This window comes from Bombus pascuorum, chromosome 15 (assembly GCF_905332965.1).
Source record: "Bombus pascuorum chromosome 15, iyBomPasc1.1, whole genome shotgun sequence".
Lineage (NCBI taxonomy): Eukaryota > Metazoa > Arthropoda > Insecta > Hymenoptera > Apidae > Bombus > Bombus pascuorum.
This window is the reverse complement of record NC_083502.1, coordinates 3925596-3944563: the sequence shown is the minus strand read 5'-3', so window position 1 is coordinate 3944563 and position 18968 is coordinate 3925596. Positions and strand designations below refer to the sequence as shown.

At 32.6% G+C, this 18968-nt stretch overlaps 7 protein-coding genes and 1 long non-coding RNA gene across 11 annotated transcripts; 5 read left to right on the top strand and 3 right to left on the bottom strand.

The window, feature by feature from the left end:
• The first annotated feature begins 17 nt into the window (after window positions 1-17).
• Window positions 18-1393, top strand: LOC132914869 (small ribosomal subunit protein uS5-like). 2 transcript variants are annotated; one of them, XM_060974369.1, is made up of 4 exons: window positions 18-109; window positions 433-790; window positions 881-1081; window positions 1151-1393. In XM_060974369.1, exons 2-4 carry the CDS (start codon window positions 434-436, stop codon window positions 1373-1375), a joined length of 783 nt encoding a protein of 260 aa, XP_060830352.1. In that variant the 5' UTR covers window positions 18-109; window position 433; the 3' UTR covers window positions 1376-1393. The 2 variants fall into 2 exon arrangements, with proteins under 2 accessions (XP_060830352.1, XP_060830351.1); XM_060974368.1 differs by having other exon boundaries at window positions 881-1393.
• Window positions 1394-3148: 1755 nt separating this feature from the next.
• Window positions 3149-3818, bottom strand: LOC132914878 (probable DNA-directed RNA polymerases I and III subunit RPAC2). The gene is made up of 3 exons (XM_060974380.1): window positions 3676-3818; window positions 3482-3579; window positions 3149-3410 (listed from the first exon to the last, which is right to left on the bottom strand). The coding sequence occupies exons 1-3, from the start codon at window positions 3691-3693 to the stop codon at window positions 3200-3202; spliced, it is 327 nt and encodes a 108-aa protein (XP_060830363.1). The 5' UTR covers window positions 3694-3818; the 3' UTR covers window positions 3149-3199.
• A 39-nt stretch (window positions 3819-3857) lies between these two features.
• LOC132914870 (large ribosomal subunit protein mL64) lies at window positions 3858-5095 on the top strand. Its single transcript, XM_060974370.1, has 2 exons — window positions 3858-4540; window positions 4666-5095. The coding sequence occupies exons 1-2, from the start codon at window positions 4095-4097 to the stop codon at window positions 5006-5008; spliced, it is 789 nt and encodes a 262-aa protein (XP_060830353.1). The 5' UTR covers window positions 3858-4094; the 3' UTR covers window positions 5009-5095.
• Window positions 5096-5286: 191 nt separating this feature from the next.
• LOC132914853 (forkhead box protein A1-A-like) lies at window positions 5287-11898 on the bottom strand. The gene is made up of 6 exons (XM_060974342.1): window positions 11309-11898; window positions 9501-10156; window positions 8299-8548; window positions 6197-6445; window positions 5878-6125; window positions 5287-5788 (listed from the first exon to the last, which is right to left on the bottom strand). Exons 2-6 carry the CDS (start codon window positions 10153-10155, stop codon window positions 5583-5585), a joined length of 1608 nt encoding a protein of 535 aa, XP_060830325.1. The 5' UTR covers window position 10156; window positions 11309-11898; the 3' UTR covers window positions 5287-5582.
• Window positions 7160-7683, top strand: LOC132914795 (uncharacterized). Its single transcript, XR_009659686.1, has 2 exons — window positions 7160-7327; window positions 7418-7683. It is a non-coding gene; the product is annotated as an uncharacterized LOC132914795 (long non-coding RNA).
• Window positions 11899-12552: 654 nt separating the features above from the next.
• Window positions 12553-15525, top strand: LOC132914873 (protein ILRUN). 2 transcript variants are annotated; one of them, XM_060974375.1, is made up of 4 exons: window positions 12553-12760; window positions 13050-13300; window positions 13656-14014; window positions 14091-15525. In XM_060974375.1, exons 2-4 carry the CDS (start codon window positions 13146-13148, stop codon window positions 14195-14197), a joined length of 621 nt encoding a protein of 206 aa, XP_060830358.1. In that variant the 5' UTR covers window positions 12553-12760; window positions 13050-13145; the 3' UTR covers window positions 14198-15525. The 2 variants fall into 2 exon arrangements, with proteins under 2 accessions (XP_060830358.1, XP_060830357.1); XM_060974374.1 differs by lacking the exon at window positions 12553-12760 and having other exon boundaries at window positions 12887-13300.
• Window positions 14806-17232, bottom strand: LOC132914866 (thymidylate synthase). Of its 2 annotated transcripts, none has more exons than XM_060974363.1 (5): window positions 17094-17232; window positions 15890-16175; window positions 15549-15812; window positions 15204-15466; window positions 14806-15133 (listed from the first exon to the last, which is right to left on the bottom strand). In XM_060974363.1, the coding sequence occupies exons 2-5, from the start codon at window positions 16146-16148 to the stop codon at window positions 14924-14926; spliced, it is 996 nt and encodes a 331-aa protein (XP_060830346.1). In that variant the 5' UTR covers window positions 16149-16175; window positions 17094-17232; the 3' UTR covers window positions 14806-14923. The 2 variants fall into 2 exon arrangements, with proteins under 2 accessions (XP_060830346.1, XP_060830347.1); XM_060974364.1 differs by having other exon boundaries at window positions 15890-16068; window positions 17094-17215.
• Window positions 16842-18961, top strand: LOC132914864 (peroxisomal membrane protein PEX16). The gene is made up of 5 exons (XM_060974362.1): window positions 16842-17108; window positions 17189-17435; window positions 17514-17787; window positions 17868-17971; window positions 18065-18961. The coding sequence occupies exons 1-5, from the start codon at window positions 16979-16981 to the stop codon at window positions 18318-18320; spliced, it is 1011 nt and encodes a 336-aa protein (XP_060830345.1). The 5' UTR covers window positions 16842-16978; the 3' UTR covers window positions 18321-18961.
• Window positions 18962-18968: the final 7 nt, after the last annotated feature.

Below are 18968 nucleotides of genomic sequence, written 5' to 3'. Positions count from 1 at the left end.
TATTTAAATATCGGATGTAGCATCTATTCGAGATATATCGACTTATTCGATTTGGTGAATGTGACAGAGGTGATTGACTTTCTCCTGTAACTCAGGAGAGAGAAGGAACGTAAATATGATATGAGTAATTTTTTCGTTTTCAGTATTCGGTTCTCTATAAAACACGTTTTTGTTACTTTTATAAATATAAAAAATCCCATAATTTTAATAAATATTGTAAAAATTAAATTTTGTATTTAAAATTTCAATCTATTAGTAATCAGAGACACGTGTTTTGGGGTTGTGGTATTGCCCCTTAACAAATAAAGTATTTCTACCGTTTAAAAAATTAATCCAAACCTAACCTAACTATTTCATTAAATACATTATTTAATTATTTAGTTTTTCATTTAATAATCTATAAATCTTATTTCTTTTGTCAATATCAAACAGAATGGCGGACACTGCTCCAGCCGCGCGTGGAGGTTTTCGTGGAGGGTTTGGTTCTCGTGGAGGTGACCGTGGAGGTGACCGTGGAGGTCCAAGAGGTAGAGGCCGCGGAGGCAGAGGTAGAGGTCGTGGTCGTGGACGTGGTAAAGAAGATAGCAAAGAATGGATCCCAGTAACTAAACTTGGACGCCTTGTTAGAGATGGAAGAATAGAATCCTTAGAACACATCTATCTCTTTTCATTGCCTATCAAAGAATATGAGATCATTGACAAATTCCTTGGAGTTGAATTGAAAGATGAAGTACTGAAAATCATGCCTGTACAGAAACAAACTAGAGCTGGACAGCGTACTCGTTTCAAGGTAACTTTATATAGGCATAACTTTTCAAATATTGATCTAGTATGATTATTAATTCACTAGAGATGATATTAGTAATTTCTCATTTTATAGGCTTTCGTAGCTATTGGGGATTATAAAGGCCACATTGGCCTAGGTGTAAAATGCTCTAAGGAAGTGGCCACTGCCATTCGTGGAGCTATCATACTGGCTAAGCTTTCAGTTGTGCCAGTACGTCGTGGTTATTGGGGAAACAAGATTGGGGATCCTCATACTGTACCCTGTAAAGTTACTGGCAAGTGTGGATCGGTTCAGGTGCGTCTAATTCCAGCACCAAGGGGTACAGGTATCGTATCAGCACCTGTCCCTAAGAAATTGTTACAGATGGCTGGTATAGAAGACTGCTATACCTCGGCCAGAGGATCTACTTGTACTCTTGGTAATTTTGCGAAAGCTACCTATGCAGCTATTGCCAAAACCTATGCCTATTTAACACCAGATCTATGGCATGATCAGGCGCTAAGGAAAGCTCCTTATCAAGAGTTCGCAGACTATTTGTCAAAAAGTCACAAAGTTGTGGATAGACAGAGGCCTGCTGAGGTTGCCTAAGAAATAAACTTCCATGTACACCCTTGGACAAAAAGATAGCACATGTGTGCTATCATTAATTTCTCATAGATAGAGTCCGAATTTCCCAAGTTTGACGAATGGCATATAAACAGTACCTTGTAGTAATAAGGTATATGAGCTTGAAACTGTATCTTCGCTATTCCTCTTGTATTTATCAACAATGATTGTGAAATCCGGTCGGCGAAATGATAGCACACCAAGCATTTTGTTTCCATTCCTTAGTATTTCTGTGTATTCTGAGTGGTGTAGACGTAGTGAAAAGTAGAAGAATTTCATTAGAAACCTTACAAATTTCGATTCAAACAATGGGACGTGGAAAACAGCTAAATAGTGAAGAGATTCAAACAGTTTTGAAATTAAAGAAAGAAAACTTTACTATTTCTAAAATTGCAAAAGTTCTCAGTAGAAGTCGGAAAGTCATTTATAATTTACTGAAAGATGTAAATAATTATGGAACAAAAAAAAGCAGTGGGAGACCTTCCGCGATTAGTACTCGTGAAAAACGTGCAATTTTACGTGCCGCGTCAAATTCGCTTCTCACGTCACGTGAAATTGCAGAAAAAGTTGGCGTAAAAACTAATCCTCGGAATGTCAGACGTGTACTACAACAATCCGCGCACATAAAGCGGATGAAATTAAAACGAAGACCAGCTCTAAAGCAGATTCACAAGGAGCATCGATTATATTTTGCAAAAGAACATATACGGTGGAACAAGAAGTGGAGGAAAGTTATATTTACAGATAAAAAAAGATTTAATTTAGATGGCCCAGATGGATTCAATTTTTACTATCATGATGTAAGAAAAAAAAAATTGTCACAAATACGGCGTCAAATGGGTGGAGGTAGCATTATGCTTTGGGCAGGTATTGGGTATAACGGAAAGACTGATTTAATATCAATTCGCAGCAAGATGAATGCTATAACCTATCGTAATTTGATACAAAATCAAATTGCAAAGTACGCAACACATATTGCGAGACAAGATTTTATTTTTCAGCAAGATAATGCTGCAGTTCACACCGCTAAGGTTGTGAAAGAATATTTTTCAACAGAAAATATTGCAGTTTTGGACTGGCCTGCATGCTCCCCCGATTTAAACATAATCGAAAACTGTTGGAGTAAATTAAGCAATGCCGTTTATAGAGAAAATAGGCAATTTGAAAGTATTAATCAGTTAAAAAAGTGCCTTGAAGAGGAATGGAGAAATATATCGCTGGATTATATTAGAAAACTATATCGTTCTTTGCCGAAACGAATGCTGGAGGTGGTGGAGAATAAGGGAGGATCCACACATTATTAAATTTTAAAAGGTTTTTTATTTTTGTACAATTTAGTAGATAATAAACACTACAACTTTTGAAAGTGTGCTATCATTTCGCCGACCGGATTTCACAATCATTGTTGATAAATACAAGAGGAATAGCGAAGATACAGTTTCAAGCTCATATACCTTATTACTACAAGGTACTGTTTATATGCCATTCGTCAAACTTGGGAAATTCGGACTCTATCTATGAGAAATTAATGATAGCACACATGTGCTATCTTTTTGTCCAAGGGTGTAAATTACCTACTTCTGGTCATTTTCCTTTTCTTTCCTATTTTTATTACATACCATATTTTGTAGGTAGACTGGTAGATGTTTATGTACTTATGATATATAAAGGTGCAAAAATTTATAGAACACACATGTAATATAAAAAAAATTGTAAAATATTATCTAGTTAAATATTATTCACAAATAATAATAGTTATAAAATAAAAATCAAATAAATTATATATTTCTGTAAAAAATAGCATCTTTACGTACTATCTACAAACATATCTCTAGAAGTCTTAAACTGTTCATAAGCATTGTTGAAAGTTTCTAAAGTGTGATCACAAATCTTTTCAAAATCTTGTAATCCTTTTCTTAGTATGTCTATAGCTTTTCCGTTTTTCGCTTGGATCCTCAAGTATATGTTTCCTTCTGATGGATGATTGACGAAACAAGCACAAAACTCCACATCAGGACTGTAATAAAGATGATTAATAATTAACAGTCTATTTATCGTTGAACTTACGTTCTAATTGATGCGGCGTACTTTTGCGAGATTACTGCTACTAAGGAATTTCCCAAGGTATAACCTTCACCCATGAATACAAAAGTTTTACATTTCTCGGATGATTGTTCGCCAACTACCTGTATATAAAATAAAGTTTCGATAATAGGTTATGTTTTATATTTTACATTGCAAAACATATAATTTATATAATTTAATATTAATAAATATCGTACCTCTGCTAATCGACCCATTTTATTAACTATTAAACTAATTATTGTAAAATATATTATATTATTATAATATTAAATTCACAGTAACATCAACGTCGTCACAAGCTCGTTGAATATACAGACATTGTTGTACTACATAACCTAACCTGAAATAATGTTAGATACATAACTTGACATAACCTATTTACTTTATGTTCATATTCACTTAACGTATTGCAAGATAGATTTAATGATCTTAATAAGAAATATTAATTATAACTTTCATTAATTGCAAAGAACAATATAGTTCGATGATTTAGTTAAATAAGGGAAACATTTTTTATTGTTACAAGTGCAAAGTTGTTAATAATTCTGCGTTATTAATATAATATAATTATTAATATAACAAACAACGCGAAAATAAACAAAAGGAGGTCAAGAAAATGTCTATAAAACAGTTAATTTTCAATGTACCATTGAAGTTAAGATTTCAAAATATTGGTGCAAAATGTTACTTTTCAAAGGGAAGTACAATTATTGAATCCGCTGAAGAGAAACCTATCTTTATAGAAGAGCAAGATAATGCTGACTTAGAAAGAAAGAGAAATAAATCAAGACTTACAGAAGCACACAGGAATATATTGTTAGGGAAAAAACCTTACGATACACCACAAGATCGATTTCATGAGACAGTCAAATACAAGAAACGAATATTAGGAAGATATGGAATGGAAGCTTTAGGAGTACCTGCAGGATTGGCTTGGCCTACTCCTGAAGAAGTAGAAGACATGAAAGAGTATGAAAGTCTTGCACATCCATTAAATATTCAAGAAAGATTACAACAGATTAAAGAAAAAAAGAAGATCGAAGAAGAGGCATTGTTAGCTAAGTATGTAAAAATAGTAACATATATATATATATATAGATAACTTATGGTATATATATAGATGATATATATATACTATATGATACTATAATATAACAATAAATGTTTAAATATATATCTTTCTATAGGCAAGCACAAATAGAAAAGAAAATGGCCACTATGAAGCAATTAATAGCTCAGGTACAAGAAAAAATAGCTCAAAAGCAACAGGCAGAATTAGAAGCTAAAGAGCGAAAGGAACGTAAGATTGAAGAGATTAGACATAAATTGATAGCTCAAGGAACTATGTCTGCAACAAAACTATCAGAGGCAGTGAGTATGGCAGAAAAAGATGAGAAGAAGTTGAAGAAGGAACTGAAGAAAGCAAAGATGTTGGAGAGAGAAAAGAAATTAGCAGAAAAATTGCTTAGAGAATCTGAAAGTAATAAAGCAGAGGAAGACGAAGATGAAACAGATTCTCAACAAAAATAATTAAAAAGCTACGAAACAGACGGTTTGATGAAAACGTGTTGTATTGTAAAATAATTTCTACATAGTAAAATGAACACTTTACAAACATCCACTGTTAGTTGAATTCCTACTTCTTCGTATATAAAACTTTCAAAGTAATCAGAGTTTAAAAGAATAATAATATTTACAGCTCGTAGTAAATATTGTATTTTCTTTTGCTAATACAAAAAACGGTACATATTATTCTGTAAGGGCTAAAAGAAAACTATACTAATATGTAGTATTAAATGACTCGATAAGACACATATCCAGGCACAATTGGAGCAATAATATGCTGCATTTTATTCAACTTTGCTCACTCATAGGTTTCGAGAATCTTCAAAGGAATGTAATAACCATTTTTGCTCTGATTATCATATGAGACTTGCTGTAGCACTGTCGAAAAAAATCAGCTTTTAACCATCGATTCTTGAAATTCCTTTTCATCGATACCACTATGAATATCTTCTCCGTTTTCCACTTGATCGCAGTCCTGATTATTTTGTACGTGCAGCTCGTCGATGACAATTAATCGCAACTTGTTTTTCCCCATGTGTCAGGCAGATTGAATTTGCGATGGAGATGACAATTCATAAAACTGGAAACTTAACTCCTCTCCGAAAAGATTTTCAGGTGTAATGATTTCTGGTTCAACCATGTTCAGGCCCAAAGTAGTGGGATTTAGGTCTGTGACTAGATAACCTTCACTGATAAGTCCACATTCTTCTGCAACCACTTCCTTTGATACTGGGTTAAGGAAATCTACAAAGATACATTTATCAACTTAATTAATAACATTCAAAGTTGAACTCTTATTCATAAAACCTTCGCTGTTTAATTAATTCGATTACCACTCTCTTTCACAGGATAATGAAGCTCCTGTGTTTGTTGATTGGATTGGGTTGATCCATGTTCATTGTTGGAGACTATCATAGGTACAAGATATTGTACCTCTACTTCCTTCTTGATACCACTAAGGATTTCTTCAGCACAGTGTTCTAGCGTCACAGAATTCACTACATTATCAGCCTCTTCTTCTGAAGACTGTTGTGTAATGCTAGCAGTTGCCGCTTCTACTTCATCTATTGGATTCATTTCACTGAAAATGTCAGTGATTAAAGTAAATAAACATTCCATCATGAATTTTTTATCTAAACAGTGATTAATTACCTGATGTTCTTCCTCAGATTTTCAACTTCGACAGTGTTCTTACTCATTTGCTTTATGGAAGAATTAGCGTTAAAATTGTTAATGGATTGTCTAGGTCTAGGATCTCCTGAGCGATTCGCGATGGCCCATAAGTGACCAGCTCCATGTGGTGCCTTTGATCCCTTCCTGAAGTGGGGATTTATGGAGAGGTTGTGCCGCACAGAATTTTTCCAACGGTCGTCATTGCTTTTGTAATAGGGAAAATGTTCTCTAGATATAATAAGAAAAATAATTTATTAATTTTCCAAATATAGTAAACAAAAATAAGTAAATTAGGCGTGAGTTGATAAATTTTATAAAAATTGTTTTATAATATAGAATTTACTATATAGAAAAATTCTAATTTTGTCACTTATTCAATGAGCAGTAAACGATCATGTGAATGTCTACATTTGCATAATGACAGACGTTTAAACAGTTCCTGTCACTTGTCGGTTCAGCGTCGACAAGCGTGCTCACCCCACGAGAACAATTTTCTTCACCTGCTTGCGGCGATGTCACGGAGTGTTACACACTCCCCTAATTAATTCTCTGTCTTTAGGAAAAGACGAAAGACCCGCTGGAACGCCCCAAGCACAAGGCTTTAAATAGTAACTTTATCTGATCCAATAACTACATACATATATCGAATGATTATGCAAACAAAAAGAGAACAATTCACCTTTACATTATAGATTTTTATTGATTTTCATTATGATTGGTTTCAAATAATATGAAATATCACTTAATTTGAAAATTTGTTTGGTATATGTGACCTAATTACCAAAAATAAGTTAAAAATATCAAAAACTATCCAAAGTATGAGTACAAAATACCCAGTGTAACAACTGATTTCTTTCAGAAAGAATAAATTTTTTAATTGTTCTATATATAGTAAATAGAATAAATAGAATTAATATAGAAAGAATAGAATAAATAATAGAGTAAATAGAATTTTATATATCCGTTACATTATTAATCTACTTTGATCCTCTTCATTAAATATCCAATACCATTAATACATACATTAAATACATAAAAAAGAAGAAATCAAAAGGGGGAAAATAAAATAAAAGATCAAACGTATCTATAAAAATGTCATTTTGTAAATTTGTAAGTATCGAATTCATCTCCCTGCAAGTGATTCATCCTAAGTGTACTATGTAATACATTCACTATATATGGTTCTCCTTCGAACCGTAGGAAATGTAGGAAACGAGTTTCTACGAATTTACGAGAACGTAATCCGCGTCGATGCGGGGTAGCTGGTCGGGGAGGGTCGCGTTCTTAGATGGTACCCCTTGGCACCGCTGCCCTCGCTACGCAGCGGTACCAGCTGGTACCGGCTCTTTCGCTCGTTTCAACCCTCCCTCTACTCTCCACCAACACGAATGTGCACAATTTACTGGTTCTGTGCTTTCACCTGTTCGATCGAAGGTTTGTCAAATATAGATAATATAGATAATCGAGCCCCTGAACTCATTTTCAATCCTCCTCTTACGATATTTACCTAATATATAATTGTATTTCTTTCTTATAGTTCTAACATCTGTGAATTTAGTTAAAATCTTATGTATTCTTTTCCGTATCCTCTATTCTCGTATTTTAACTTAATTTCGATAGAACATTGTGGATTTTGTATTCACGAAGAATTTGGGTCAAGGCTTACCGCAGATAATTTTCAACAAATAATTTTGATAATAAAGATTAGTGTCTTGACTATGAATGTTTCTAGGAAATTTAAATGTACTTGATATGGGAAAAGATGCAAGATATCCAAAGAAAATATTCATTAAGAGAATTCTACTTATGTTCCATTCGTGTTTCCAAAAATATGAATTTGCTTGCATAAATACCTAAATTATTAATTACGATATTATTACTAATTATTATTTTATAAATTCAGTACCTATACAAAGTTCTAGTGGTTTAAATACAGAGTCTATTGAAAATTGCTCTATTAAAGTGAATATATAATAATATTCTAAAATGGATATATAGTAATTCCTTTTTTCTACTTTCTTTTTCATTGAATTGACGAGTGTGGCTTCCGAGGGGTTCAAATACTCTTGGAAGGTACTCACGAGATCCACTGATAAATAGCTGACACCGTGAGCTCTCCCCTTTCCCGAAGAGCGTGTTCGATAAGCTCTGTGTACGTGAAAGGCGGCTTCTTTGGGCCGTTACATCGGGAAGACGCAAAATTTCTATTATCCAGGCTAGAGTAACTATGATTCGACTCCTGATGTGACGATCCGTTTTCGTTGTAACTCCTTTTCACGTCGTTCACGTAAGTAGATCCATAAGAACGTCCATTTACCCTTGTCTTATTTCCTGCGTAAAAAATATAAAACATACGATTTCTTCGAACTGTATTGGTGAATAATTTTATATATACATAGGAACAACGAGCACGACGTGATTTTCTGTGTAAAAGTAAGAAGTATAGAATAAAAGTTTTTTCATTTTTTGGCTTAGTTTTGGAAGTAATCGACTTTGAAAACTTATCAAGCAGGACTTATCGAGTAATCGACAGGAAGTCATTCTATGTGTGAAAATAAGTCAAAAATGTAGAATAACATTTTTTCACAAGAGAAAATTTTGTTCCCGAGAAAAAGAACGTGATAGATCGATTTTTAACTAACCATGTTCAAATTCGATTTTCTCGAAGACTAAGTCGAGAATGAAAGAATTTTATTTTATATTTTTTCCTCATTTTTGTACAAGGAATCACATCGTATTTGCTTTTACATGTTATTCGGCCGGACTCTGTATATGTATATCGAAGTTTATAAATTATATTTTTAACGACATTTTAAGTCATAAATAGACTTTTTCATGATTTCACGAAATATAAAATTAATTAAGCAGACTGCGGATGTTTATGCAATAATAAAAATTCAAAGATGGAAAAATGTACGAAAGACGAACATGTAAGTAGGAAAAGTCCAACGTAATTTAATTTACAATTACTCCAAGTAAAATTGTTAAAGCCTATCTATCTCTGTAATGCTTGAGAGTGTGATCTGCTCTTATAAAAATCCTATACCGTACGAATAAAATAAAGATAAGACTTATCAGAAAATACAGTCAATTAAATTTACAAATAATTCTCTGTTTAACCAATCTCCCTACAAAATATCATACCCGTTATAACACTCAATCGATATAAATCTCAATTATACGTTTCTCTAGTTATAAAGCTATTAACTATTTGCAATACATAACTATCCGCAGCCTAACTATTAAACATAAAGGTCTGACAGTATCTTGAATATCTGCACACCACTGTGAACATCTTTGGGCGAAGGTACAGTGGACTTTTCGTCAGCAGCCTCGATAAACGGATCCAACTTGAAATCCAGCAACCAGGAAAGGTTTCCAGTCTCCTGATCGTCAAATTGTTGCTGTTGATGATTACTAGAAGACACATCGGTCTTGCCCTGTTGCATGTTAGACGATGGAACGGTAACAACTGGCTCCCAATAGTCAGAGCCAATAGGATAGCTCGTTTCCTCGATTTGGATCTCTTGAATTACTTGTTCTTGCCTGTGTTCGGACGACGAGGAGGATGTGGTGGGTGAAGCCGCGATATCGACAATGTTTTGCTGGGATTCTAGCTCCGAGACGGTTGTCCAGGTGCAATTAGTGCCGTCCACGAGAAGTACTTCCAATCGAGCGACTGGACACTCGTCGACGGCTTCCCGGGCCGATAACGGAGAAAATAGAGCCGCGGTGTCTCCTATTACTTGGTTGGAGGCGACTACTTCCATTGGAGCCTCGATTTCTTGGTACTGATACCGTTTGTGACCGTTCTGGACCTCCTCGCAGAAGCTCTCGATATCCAGATCCTCGAAGATGCGTTTCTTCCCGACACGGGACTGGTTGTCCGATAACTCGTGCTCCGGGACACTGCCCGTGCCAGAAGACGGCCCAATCATGCTATCGAAGGCAAGTTTTACTTCATTTCTTATACTAATGCTTATATGTACATGGTGTGCCAGGAAAGTAAACTGCGGATTTTTATGTATCGTGTATTTTTAGGAACGTAACACTAAGGAAGCGAAATCCGAATAGAAATTTCTTTCATGTATTAAATATTATAATAAATACTCTTTTGAATATTTTATATATCTTTGCATTATACATTATACATTATATGCATTTTTGCAGCTCCAAATTTTTCATAAATGTATAAAAATCCGCAGTCTAGTAATGGGGCTGATAGTGTTTCTCGGCAAGTGGCAACATTATCAAAACCCAATTTCCATACTTTCCCATACTCTAGCTTTTGTGTCAGTTACAGCTCACTCAATTTGCCTAGTACGTGTGATTTTATTTATAACGATTTATCAAAATACGTGTATTAGATAAGAAATCGCGAAAATGGAAGAACCGCGTATTAAGCAACGTCCCTACAATTCTGTGTCAAACTTAAAGAAAACTTAAAGTGATAATTTGATAAATTTCATTTATTCTTCTCTTTTTATAAATTCATTCGGTGTATTCGCTGTATACGATATTGAATTGAATGAATTTGTTTCTTAAGACGACTGAATTAAAAGATCAAGTTTAGGCACAAACCATGAATTGGAGCTGTCTCGTGAAAACCCTATAGAATTCACGAAAATATAAAAATAGCGCAGATAACCCATTGAGAACGAAAATTGCGCTAATACATTTCATTTGTAATTTCTTTCAATTGATTTGCATTAGCAGATTTTATCGAATTTACATTGTATATTTTTGTAATATGGAATATTTTAATTTGTTATTATTTTTTCTTTTATCTAAATTTTACACTTTCATAAAATTAAAAAAAATTAAAGTATTTTATAACACTATGATGAATCATTTTTTTCAAGTGAAATTCTTATTGTACCTTCGATTTGTATAATAGATTTCTGTAATGTATCTACTATTTTAGTATACTTTTTGTAACCTGATAAAACAATAATCTACTTTGTTTACGTTTTTCCAATAGCATTTACGCAACTTTTACGTATTACATGCATGTATTTTACTGCTTGGTCTTTAATGGGTTAAATAATGATGCTCCAAATTGGCCACAATATCAAATCCACTTATACTTACCTTACTTCTCCCAGTATCTCGATTTCGACGAGATTATTATCACCAATTATTCCGCGATCGTCGAAACGCAGCTATTAATCGTAAAATAACTTCCAACTTTCATCACGATGTCCTAACGTCAATATGAAAGTAATTTTTCAAGGATTTTGAACGTTTCATCGATGCACGAGCTCGCGTTTCTCCAAAAAAGAAAAAAAAAAAGAAAAAAGAAAAGCTTGGGATTATCGGTGATGAAGAACTCGCGACTAATTAACGATAGCCACTGGTTCACACGGTTCAAATATGTCTCATTGCGAACTGCACTCCCGTTTTCAATCGACACTCGTTCCTTTTTGTCCACTTTGTACGCGAAATCACCTTGCGATCGGACGTTTTTGGAATATCTACATGATCAACTTCGGATCGCGACTGTCTTCTCTTTCGTATTTCAATTGTTACGCGGCGTGATGCGCACGCATTCTCGAGACCAGATGCAGGAGGGGCCGTAGGCGCATGCGCAGTGCGGCAACAGAGATTTGGCGCTTAAGTGCGTTCACGTAACAAGACAAGAAATTTTATTACACATACTGTAACAAATAAACGATTAGAATAGTTTATATTTTAATACTTCCAAACTTATAAAATAAATTTATAAAATAAAGGTATATACGACTTTTATTTTGAATAATCGTTATTTAAGCAATTGGAACTTTTCTTCTCATTATAATTTTTATATCGTTTGCTATATCACTACTAGCTTACTGCTTTGCTTACTTCGATTCTTGTATCAATTTCACGATACATTAAAATAGTCCATTGTGTATTTAATGATGAATTATGATTAGACTGCGGATATACATTCATTTATGGGAAATTTCATAAATGTACGTAATATGCAAAAATATATGAAATATTCAAAATGTAACATCTGTTATGATATTTAATAGATACAAAAAATTTCTATTTAGGTTCCATTTTTCAAATTGTATTCATAAAGATATTAGTTTGCATAAATACCTCTCCAACTTTATTTATGATATACATAAGACTTTAGACTTAGAAGTTATGTTTTACAAAAAGATCTTGCTAAAGGTTGGTATCTTTTGCAGATTTACACTTTTGTTCATAACTATATGTAAAATTTTAATAATATTTCTAATCTATAATCTACGATAAATTATGTTTTACTTGATCATAATGCGCCAATAATTAAAATTTATTTGACCCCTACATACATGCAACCCAAGTTGCGTGTATGTAGGACCGCGTTGACGCTGCGGACGAGTTGATTTCGAGAACAGATCGACGTCCGTTTTGCGTATTTATTTATTCGCTGTAGAAACACGGAGGCTAGTAGCGTTCAAGGTCAAGGTGACATCACGCAAATAAAGGGATAGAAGGCGACAGAGTCGGATTTTTACCATCCACGGAACTGTACTCATAATCGGTACATTTTTGGGTAGAGTGTGAAGTGTATGTATCCACTGCGCACAGATCATAGACATCAGAAGTATAGACCGCGGATGCCGTGTTGAGAAAATGGGCTTCGTTAAAAAAGAGATAGAGAAATAAATAACGCGTCTCTCTTTCCTTTTCTGTGGGCGGAGCATAGTATCTGTTAGAAAGAGACAGTGATACCACGTTAGATATGTCTATCTCTTTTTTAACGAGGACCATGCTCTTCATTTGACACCCGCGGTCTATATTTTTCATGTCTATGGCAGGGATGAACGTCATGAAGAATGACATTTAAAATTTGCAGTTAAAGATCAAACGATAACAGAATAGAGAAGTTTCACGGACTCGCGGTGTGACAGTTCCCATTACATGGAGTATTGAGCGAGAGACGAAATACATTATGAACATGGACAACGTAGACCAGCATTTGCTTCACCAGTTTAGTTGTCTAGGCACCACCGACAGAGATGATCTGGTGAAGCAGCTGCAGAAGCTGTTGGCTGGCAGCCAGCTCAACGAAACTACTGCTGAGTTCTTTCTGGATATGAATAATTGGTGAGATACTCTCCCGCTTGTAATCGTTCTACGTTGGTCAAGTTTAGTCAACCGACCTAACCCTACCGTCGCCATGTTTACTTGTTGTATTGTCTTATCCATCCTTGCTTATTTATGCATTTATATAACTGACAACTCACACTCGCATAACATTTGCAATTTCTTCAGTTATTGTTCATGTATTACATAAATTGTTGTTCAATGGAATAACTGCTACATTAGAATATTAAGTTATTCTTTAAAACTGTAATTATGAAAGACAAATATGGTGACTGTTGTATAGACATTTGTTGATGAAGCATAAATAAATAAATAAATGTATATGTACGTGCAAATAATCTACATAAAATTTTAGGAATCTCCAAGCTGCAATTTGTAGCTATTTTGACTTTGAGTCTCCAGTTCAACATAAATTTCCTTGTATGATGCTGATAAGCGATAGCACCATTGGCGAAGGAGAATCAATCCCACCACTTACTAATTTTCGAAAATCATGGCATATACAAAATAGTGGTAGAGAAGCATGGCCTGATGGAGTTTGCTTACAGTATATAGGAGGAGTTCAAATGGGTGAATGTACAAAAATATCAGTCCCATCTCTAGGCCCAGGAGAAATAACAGAGGTGAGCGTGGACCTTCAAAGTCCTCCACATTGTGGTACATTTCAAAGTAAATGGAGGATGATGGTAAAATCTACAGAAATCTTATTTGGAGGTAAAATCATTTACCTTCTTGTTGTTACTCACCTGTGATATTATCTTTTAATAATAATCTCTTTTTTTAAATTTAGATGTTATTTGGATAACTATTACAGTAAGTGAAAGTGGCACTCTGGCCATTACTCAACAACTGCATCAATTAAGTACTTCATCGTCTAATGATACAAAGATGTGCTAGCCCCTAATGTTCAGAGAATTTTCTTAATTTTCTTCTCACATTTTTTAAACGCTTTCGATTATTTTTTAAATCAACCAAATTAAAAATGACATGTTCGCTTAAAATATCACTTAAAAGATACTAAAAACGTTTTTATTTCCTTCTACAATCACGCGAGAAAATAATATTTTCAATGGACAATTATATGTATGATTTAAGATAGTACTGGACCTAGGCACTGTATAAAAGTAAAATAATTTTGTTAAATTCTGAAAGTTGCTTACACAAGGCCTTTTACCGTCCATGCTTGTCAGTTACATCCTTTTGAAAAATCTTCTTTTACTTGATTGTTTTTGTGATGCAGTGTGGCGAAATGATTATGGTTTATACTTGTAGAGCTGTAACAGACATGTATGGACCACTTTTGAAAATGATACTGATAGAAATTGATATAAATATAAATAACTAGAAAAAATATATATATACAAAAAATATATATATATATTTTTTTGCGTGTATATGTATGTATAATTATTAAGATACGAGTTTATTAAAGATATGAACGAAAACAGTTTTTATTAGAAAATAAAGTATAGATATGGTTGAAATATAATAATGCTATATGAATATATATTCATTCACCAATTTAATATCAATCGAACATGTATTTTCTTAATGACCGAATCTTACTTCTAGATAAAAATATGTACATAAGCTTGTGTCAGTACTCTGTGTTCAATTTTGTTTTTAAACGGCCATTGGCATAGATAACTTTGTGTGTGGCTTGTATCCGATAAGTTCGATATCATCCGCTCTGAAATCGTCTATGTTTTCAACGTTCCTAATGATTTTTAAATATGGGAATGGTTTTGGCACACGTTTTGTTTGTTCCTCGAGTCCGGATATGTGATTGAGGTATACGTGACAGTCACCCATTGTATGTATAAATTCACCTGGCTAAAAATAAACAAAAAGATACAAGTTTCTGTTAAAAAATTTTGCCACTTTTCCTTTCTTGTAAATTTACCTTTAAATTTGAAATGTGTGCTAGCATGTAAGTTAACAAAGAATAGGATGCGATATTAAATGGTACGCCAAGACCCATGTCAGCGCTTCTTTGATAAAGTTGACATGATAACTCTCCATTGTTCACATAAAATTGGACAAGACAGTGACAGGGAGGTAGAGCCATTTTTGAAATGTCGCCTGGGTTCCATGCTGACATTACAATTCGTCTATCATTGGGAGAATGTTTTATCTTATCTATGATATGTTTTAACTGATCTATCCCTGTATAAACAAACCTTTCAGTGTACTTGTAGCTAATTAAATTTGTACGATTAAACGTAGGAATATTCGATTATTGTCTTACCTTGTCCTTTATAATCTGTATCCATATTTCGGTACTCTGCACCATAGTGTCTCCATTGAAATCCATAAACAGGTCCTAAATCTCCTTCTTTTCTATCTGTGAAGCCACAAGAGTCTAGAAACTCACGTGAACTGTTTGCATCCCATATGTGGATATCCTTTTCACTTAATTCCTTGGCATTTGTCGATCCTCTAATAAACCATAACAACTCTTCCACTACGCCCCTCCAAAATACTCGCTTTGTAGTTAGCAATGGAAATACATCTATGGTAATGATATCTTGTTATTGTAATTAATTATATAAGATATTAAACTTCTATTAAAATATGAAAAATACTTACTGTCTCGTAAATTAAATCGCATCTGTGTCCCGAAAATGGACAATGTGCCTACACCTGTACGATCATCTTTCCTCGTCCCTTCTTTTATAATTTTTTTTATTAAATTTAAATATTGATATTCTTCGTGTTCTTCCCCGTTCTGAGTACATTTTTGGATTTCACTCGTTTCATTCGTTATTCTACATTTATTCATAATTCCGGAAAATAAAAAATTTATAATACTGTAATAGCTAATGTTAATGATTTCGCCGTATAACATGGAGTAAATTTTGGCGGTATTATGTGGCTATAGTAATGAAAATTTTTAATTCGAAAGCTTTTTAAATACGTTAAAAGTTGTCAACAATGAATTTTGTTAAAAGCACAAAATTATTAATATTAATTAAAATTATAATATATTTCTTATCTTCATCAATAATTTACAGGATAAATATTAATTCTACGAGAACTTTATATTAGGCGGGAAAATTAATTATATACTCGTACGATTGTTATATCGATGAATATAAATGAATTGAATTTGTAAATTTATACGTTTAACATAAGTTTAGAATGATAATAAAATGTATTATACTAGGATGTTTTAATTTTTCATCGTTACTAAATACTATTACGATATTAATATTTATTACAAAAACTAATTCTAATGACATGTGAAATTATTATGTCGATGAACATAAACGAACTTTATATAAATTTAGAATAATTACAAAATATTGTATATCATACTAAGATGTTTTAACTTCTCGTTATTATTAGATATTATTATGTCATTAATATTCATTACAAAATATTTATACTTTTAATACATCTTACATAATTTCTCATACTACATAGTACATATATATATATAGAACATGTTTATTCTGACAAAAGCTCTATTATATAATAAATTGTTATCATAACTGACAGAAAACAAAATAAAAAACAAATGTTCTATCTATCCCGATCTATCGGATCTATCGGAAGAGACCAATGATTTTTGTCCTGTACTATATATAATGCATAAAATATAGTATATTAATATTGGAAGGTTAATTATTATTGATCACACAGATCATATTTTATTAGATTGTTTAACAGGTCAAAATGGTGTTGGGCAATGTAAATTCTTCCGTGTTGAAAATCATCGAACCATATAGAAAATGGATTATAGAAAATCCACAATTGTTATCTGAGATTGAAAATACGGTTCATTGCTTACCTTACTTCACGGCTGGTTAAAAAAATTATTTACTTTTATTCTTCAAATACGATGACTTTTCTCGTTGATTTTTATTCAGTAAACATTTTTTTTAGGTCATTTTAATAATTCCGCCTTTTGGTCGGAGTTATTATACTCAGCTTCGAATTTGATAGTATTTTTCAATGATTTGTTAATGTGCAGCGGAAAATGCGTTCATTTACAGTTTCCTCAGTTTGAATCAAAAATTAAAATTTGGTTGACTGTGGTAGAATACACGGAGGCTCTTTTCGAGATCACTGCAAAAAAGTTATGTGGCCAAACTGGAAGATGGTTCATGATCACTATGGTCCAAATATTTAAGTAAGTAGCATAATATTTCTGAAGTTTAGATTACATGTTGCTCCCAATTACTAATATTCGTAAATGAATCTTTCATAGGACTGTGTTAAGACTTCTGCTGATTCATCTATATAAGGAACGTATAATAAAAAGCCCTCCAATACAGCCACTAAACAGAGAGAAGCTAAGCAACTCACACGATGAAAAATTACACGAAGGATTCAGATTGAAACGGTCTGGCACTATTGTTAGGAGTATAAGAAATATCAAGCATTCACACATGCGTACTTGGGAACCATTGTCTTCTAATGTTAACAATAATGATAACTTAAATAGATCTTCAGTATCAGAAAAAGATTTGATATTAGCTGAGGTAGAAATGTATTGAAATCCAACTAAGTATAATAGCTCCAGAAAATACTTATTCATTAATATCTCTTATTTCATTTTTAGACTCTTTATATTTTGAAACCACTTTTTCATTTGGCATGTATATCTTTTACTGGAGAAAAACGTTGGCCACCATGGTTGTTATCATTTGCTATTGATTTACTCAGGTAAAAGATAAAATTTAATACCAAACTTATCAAATAACTACATAAAAATGGTTGAATTATATGATAATATAAAAACTCAATATTATTTTACAGTTTAAATATAGCTAATAAAAAGACAAAAAATATATCATTTAGCAAAGAAGAAGAGAAAGAATTATTCAGGCGAAGACTTGCTCTGCTCCTTTACATATTAAAGTCTCCATTTTATGATAAGTATAGCTGCATTAGAATATATGCGATTCTAACTGCACTTTCCAATAGAGTACCTTTAGCAAAATTTTTAACAGAGCCAATAAAAAAATACTTGCCACATTGGCAAAATACATATTTTTACATGTGGTCAAGTTAGTTTATGGAGTTATTAAAAGTTTAAGAGAGTTATTGATACACCTTATCTTTGGGGGAATAGGGATTATAAAAGGAATAAGGATAATTTCAAATTAAAAAAAATATTTTTAGCATAAATTTGAAATGACTGACTTTTGTCATAAATTATATAAGTGTTGACAAATTTTTATTTATTATAGGTAAGGATAAATTAGCTCTACAATTTACTGAAGCACTTAACAATTCATAGATATATTATTAATATATTTTACATTTGATAGAAAAATTAGAAATATTGTTTAACTCTATAGCAAAATTGAGAGCCATCATTCCATTGTTGTAAATGCTGTGTTTTAATCAAAATTATATTGAATACTTTTATAGTATTTGTAGATATATTCTGCTTAAATATGCGTGAGTACAATATTTTTGTAATTCGTTTCCAAACACACAAATAAAAATATGTAAATGTACACGTTTATTATTTTTTATAAATAGTAAAATCTAAATACAGATTTCTTAACGAATACGGGATCTCCTATGTGTAAATATAGAAAATTGAAATTTTTTATGTTACATATGTAGAACGAAACATATAGCTGTATAAATAAGATGAAAACAAATGTAAACAGGATGAATGAATATATAAACAATTAAAAGAGATATTTCT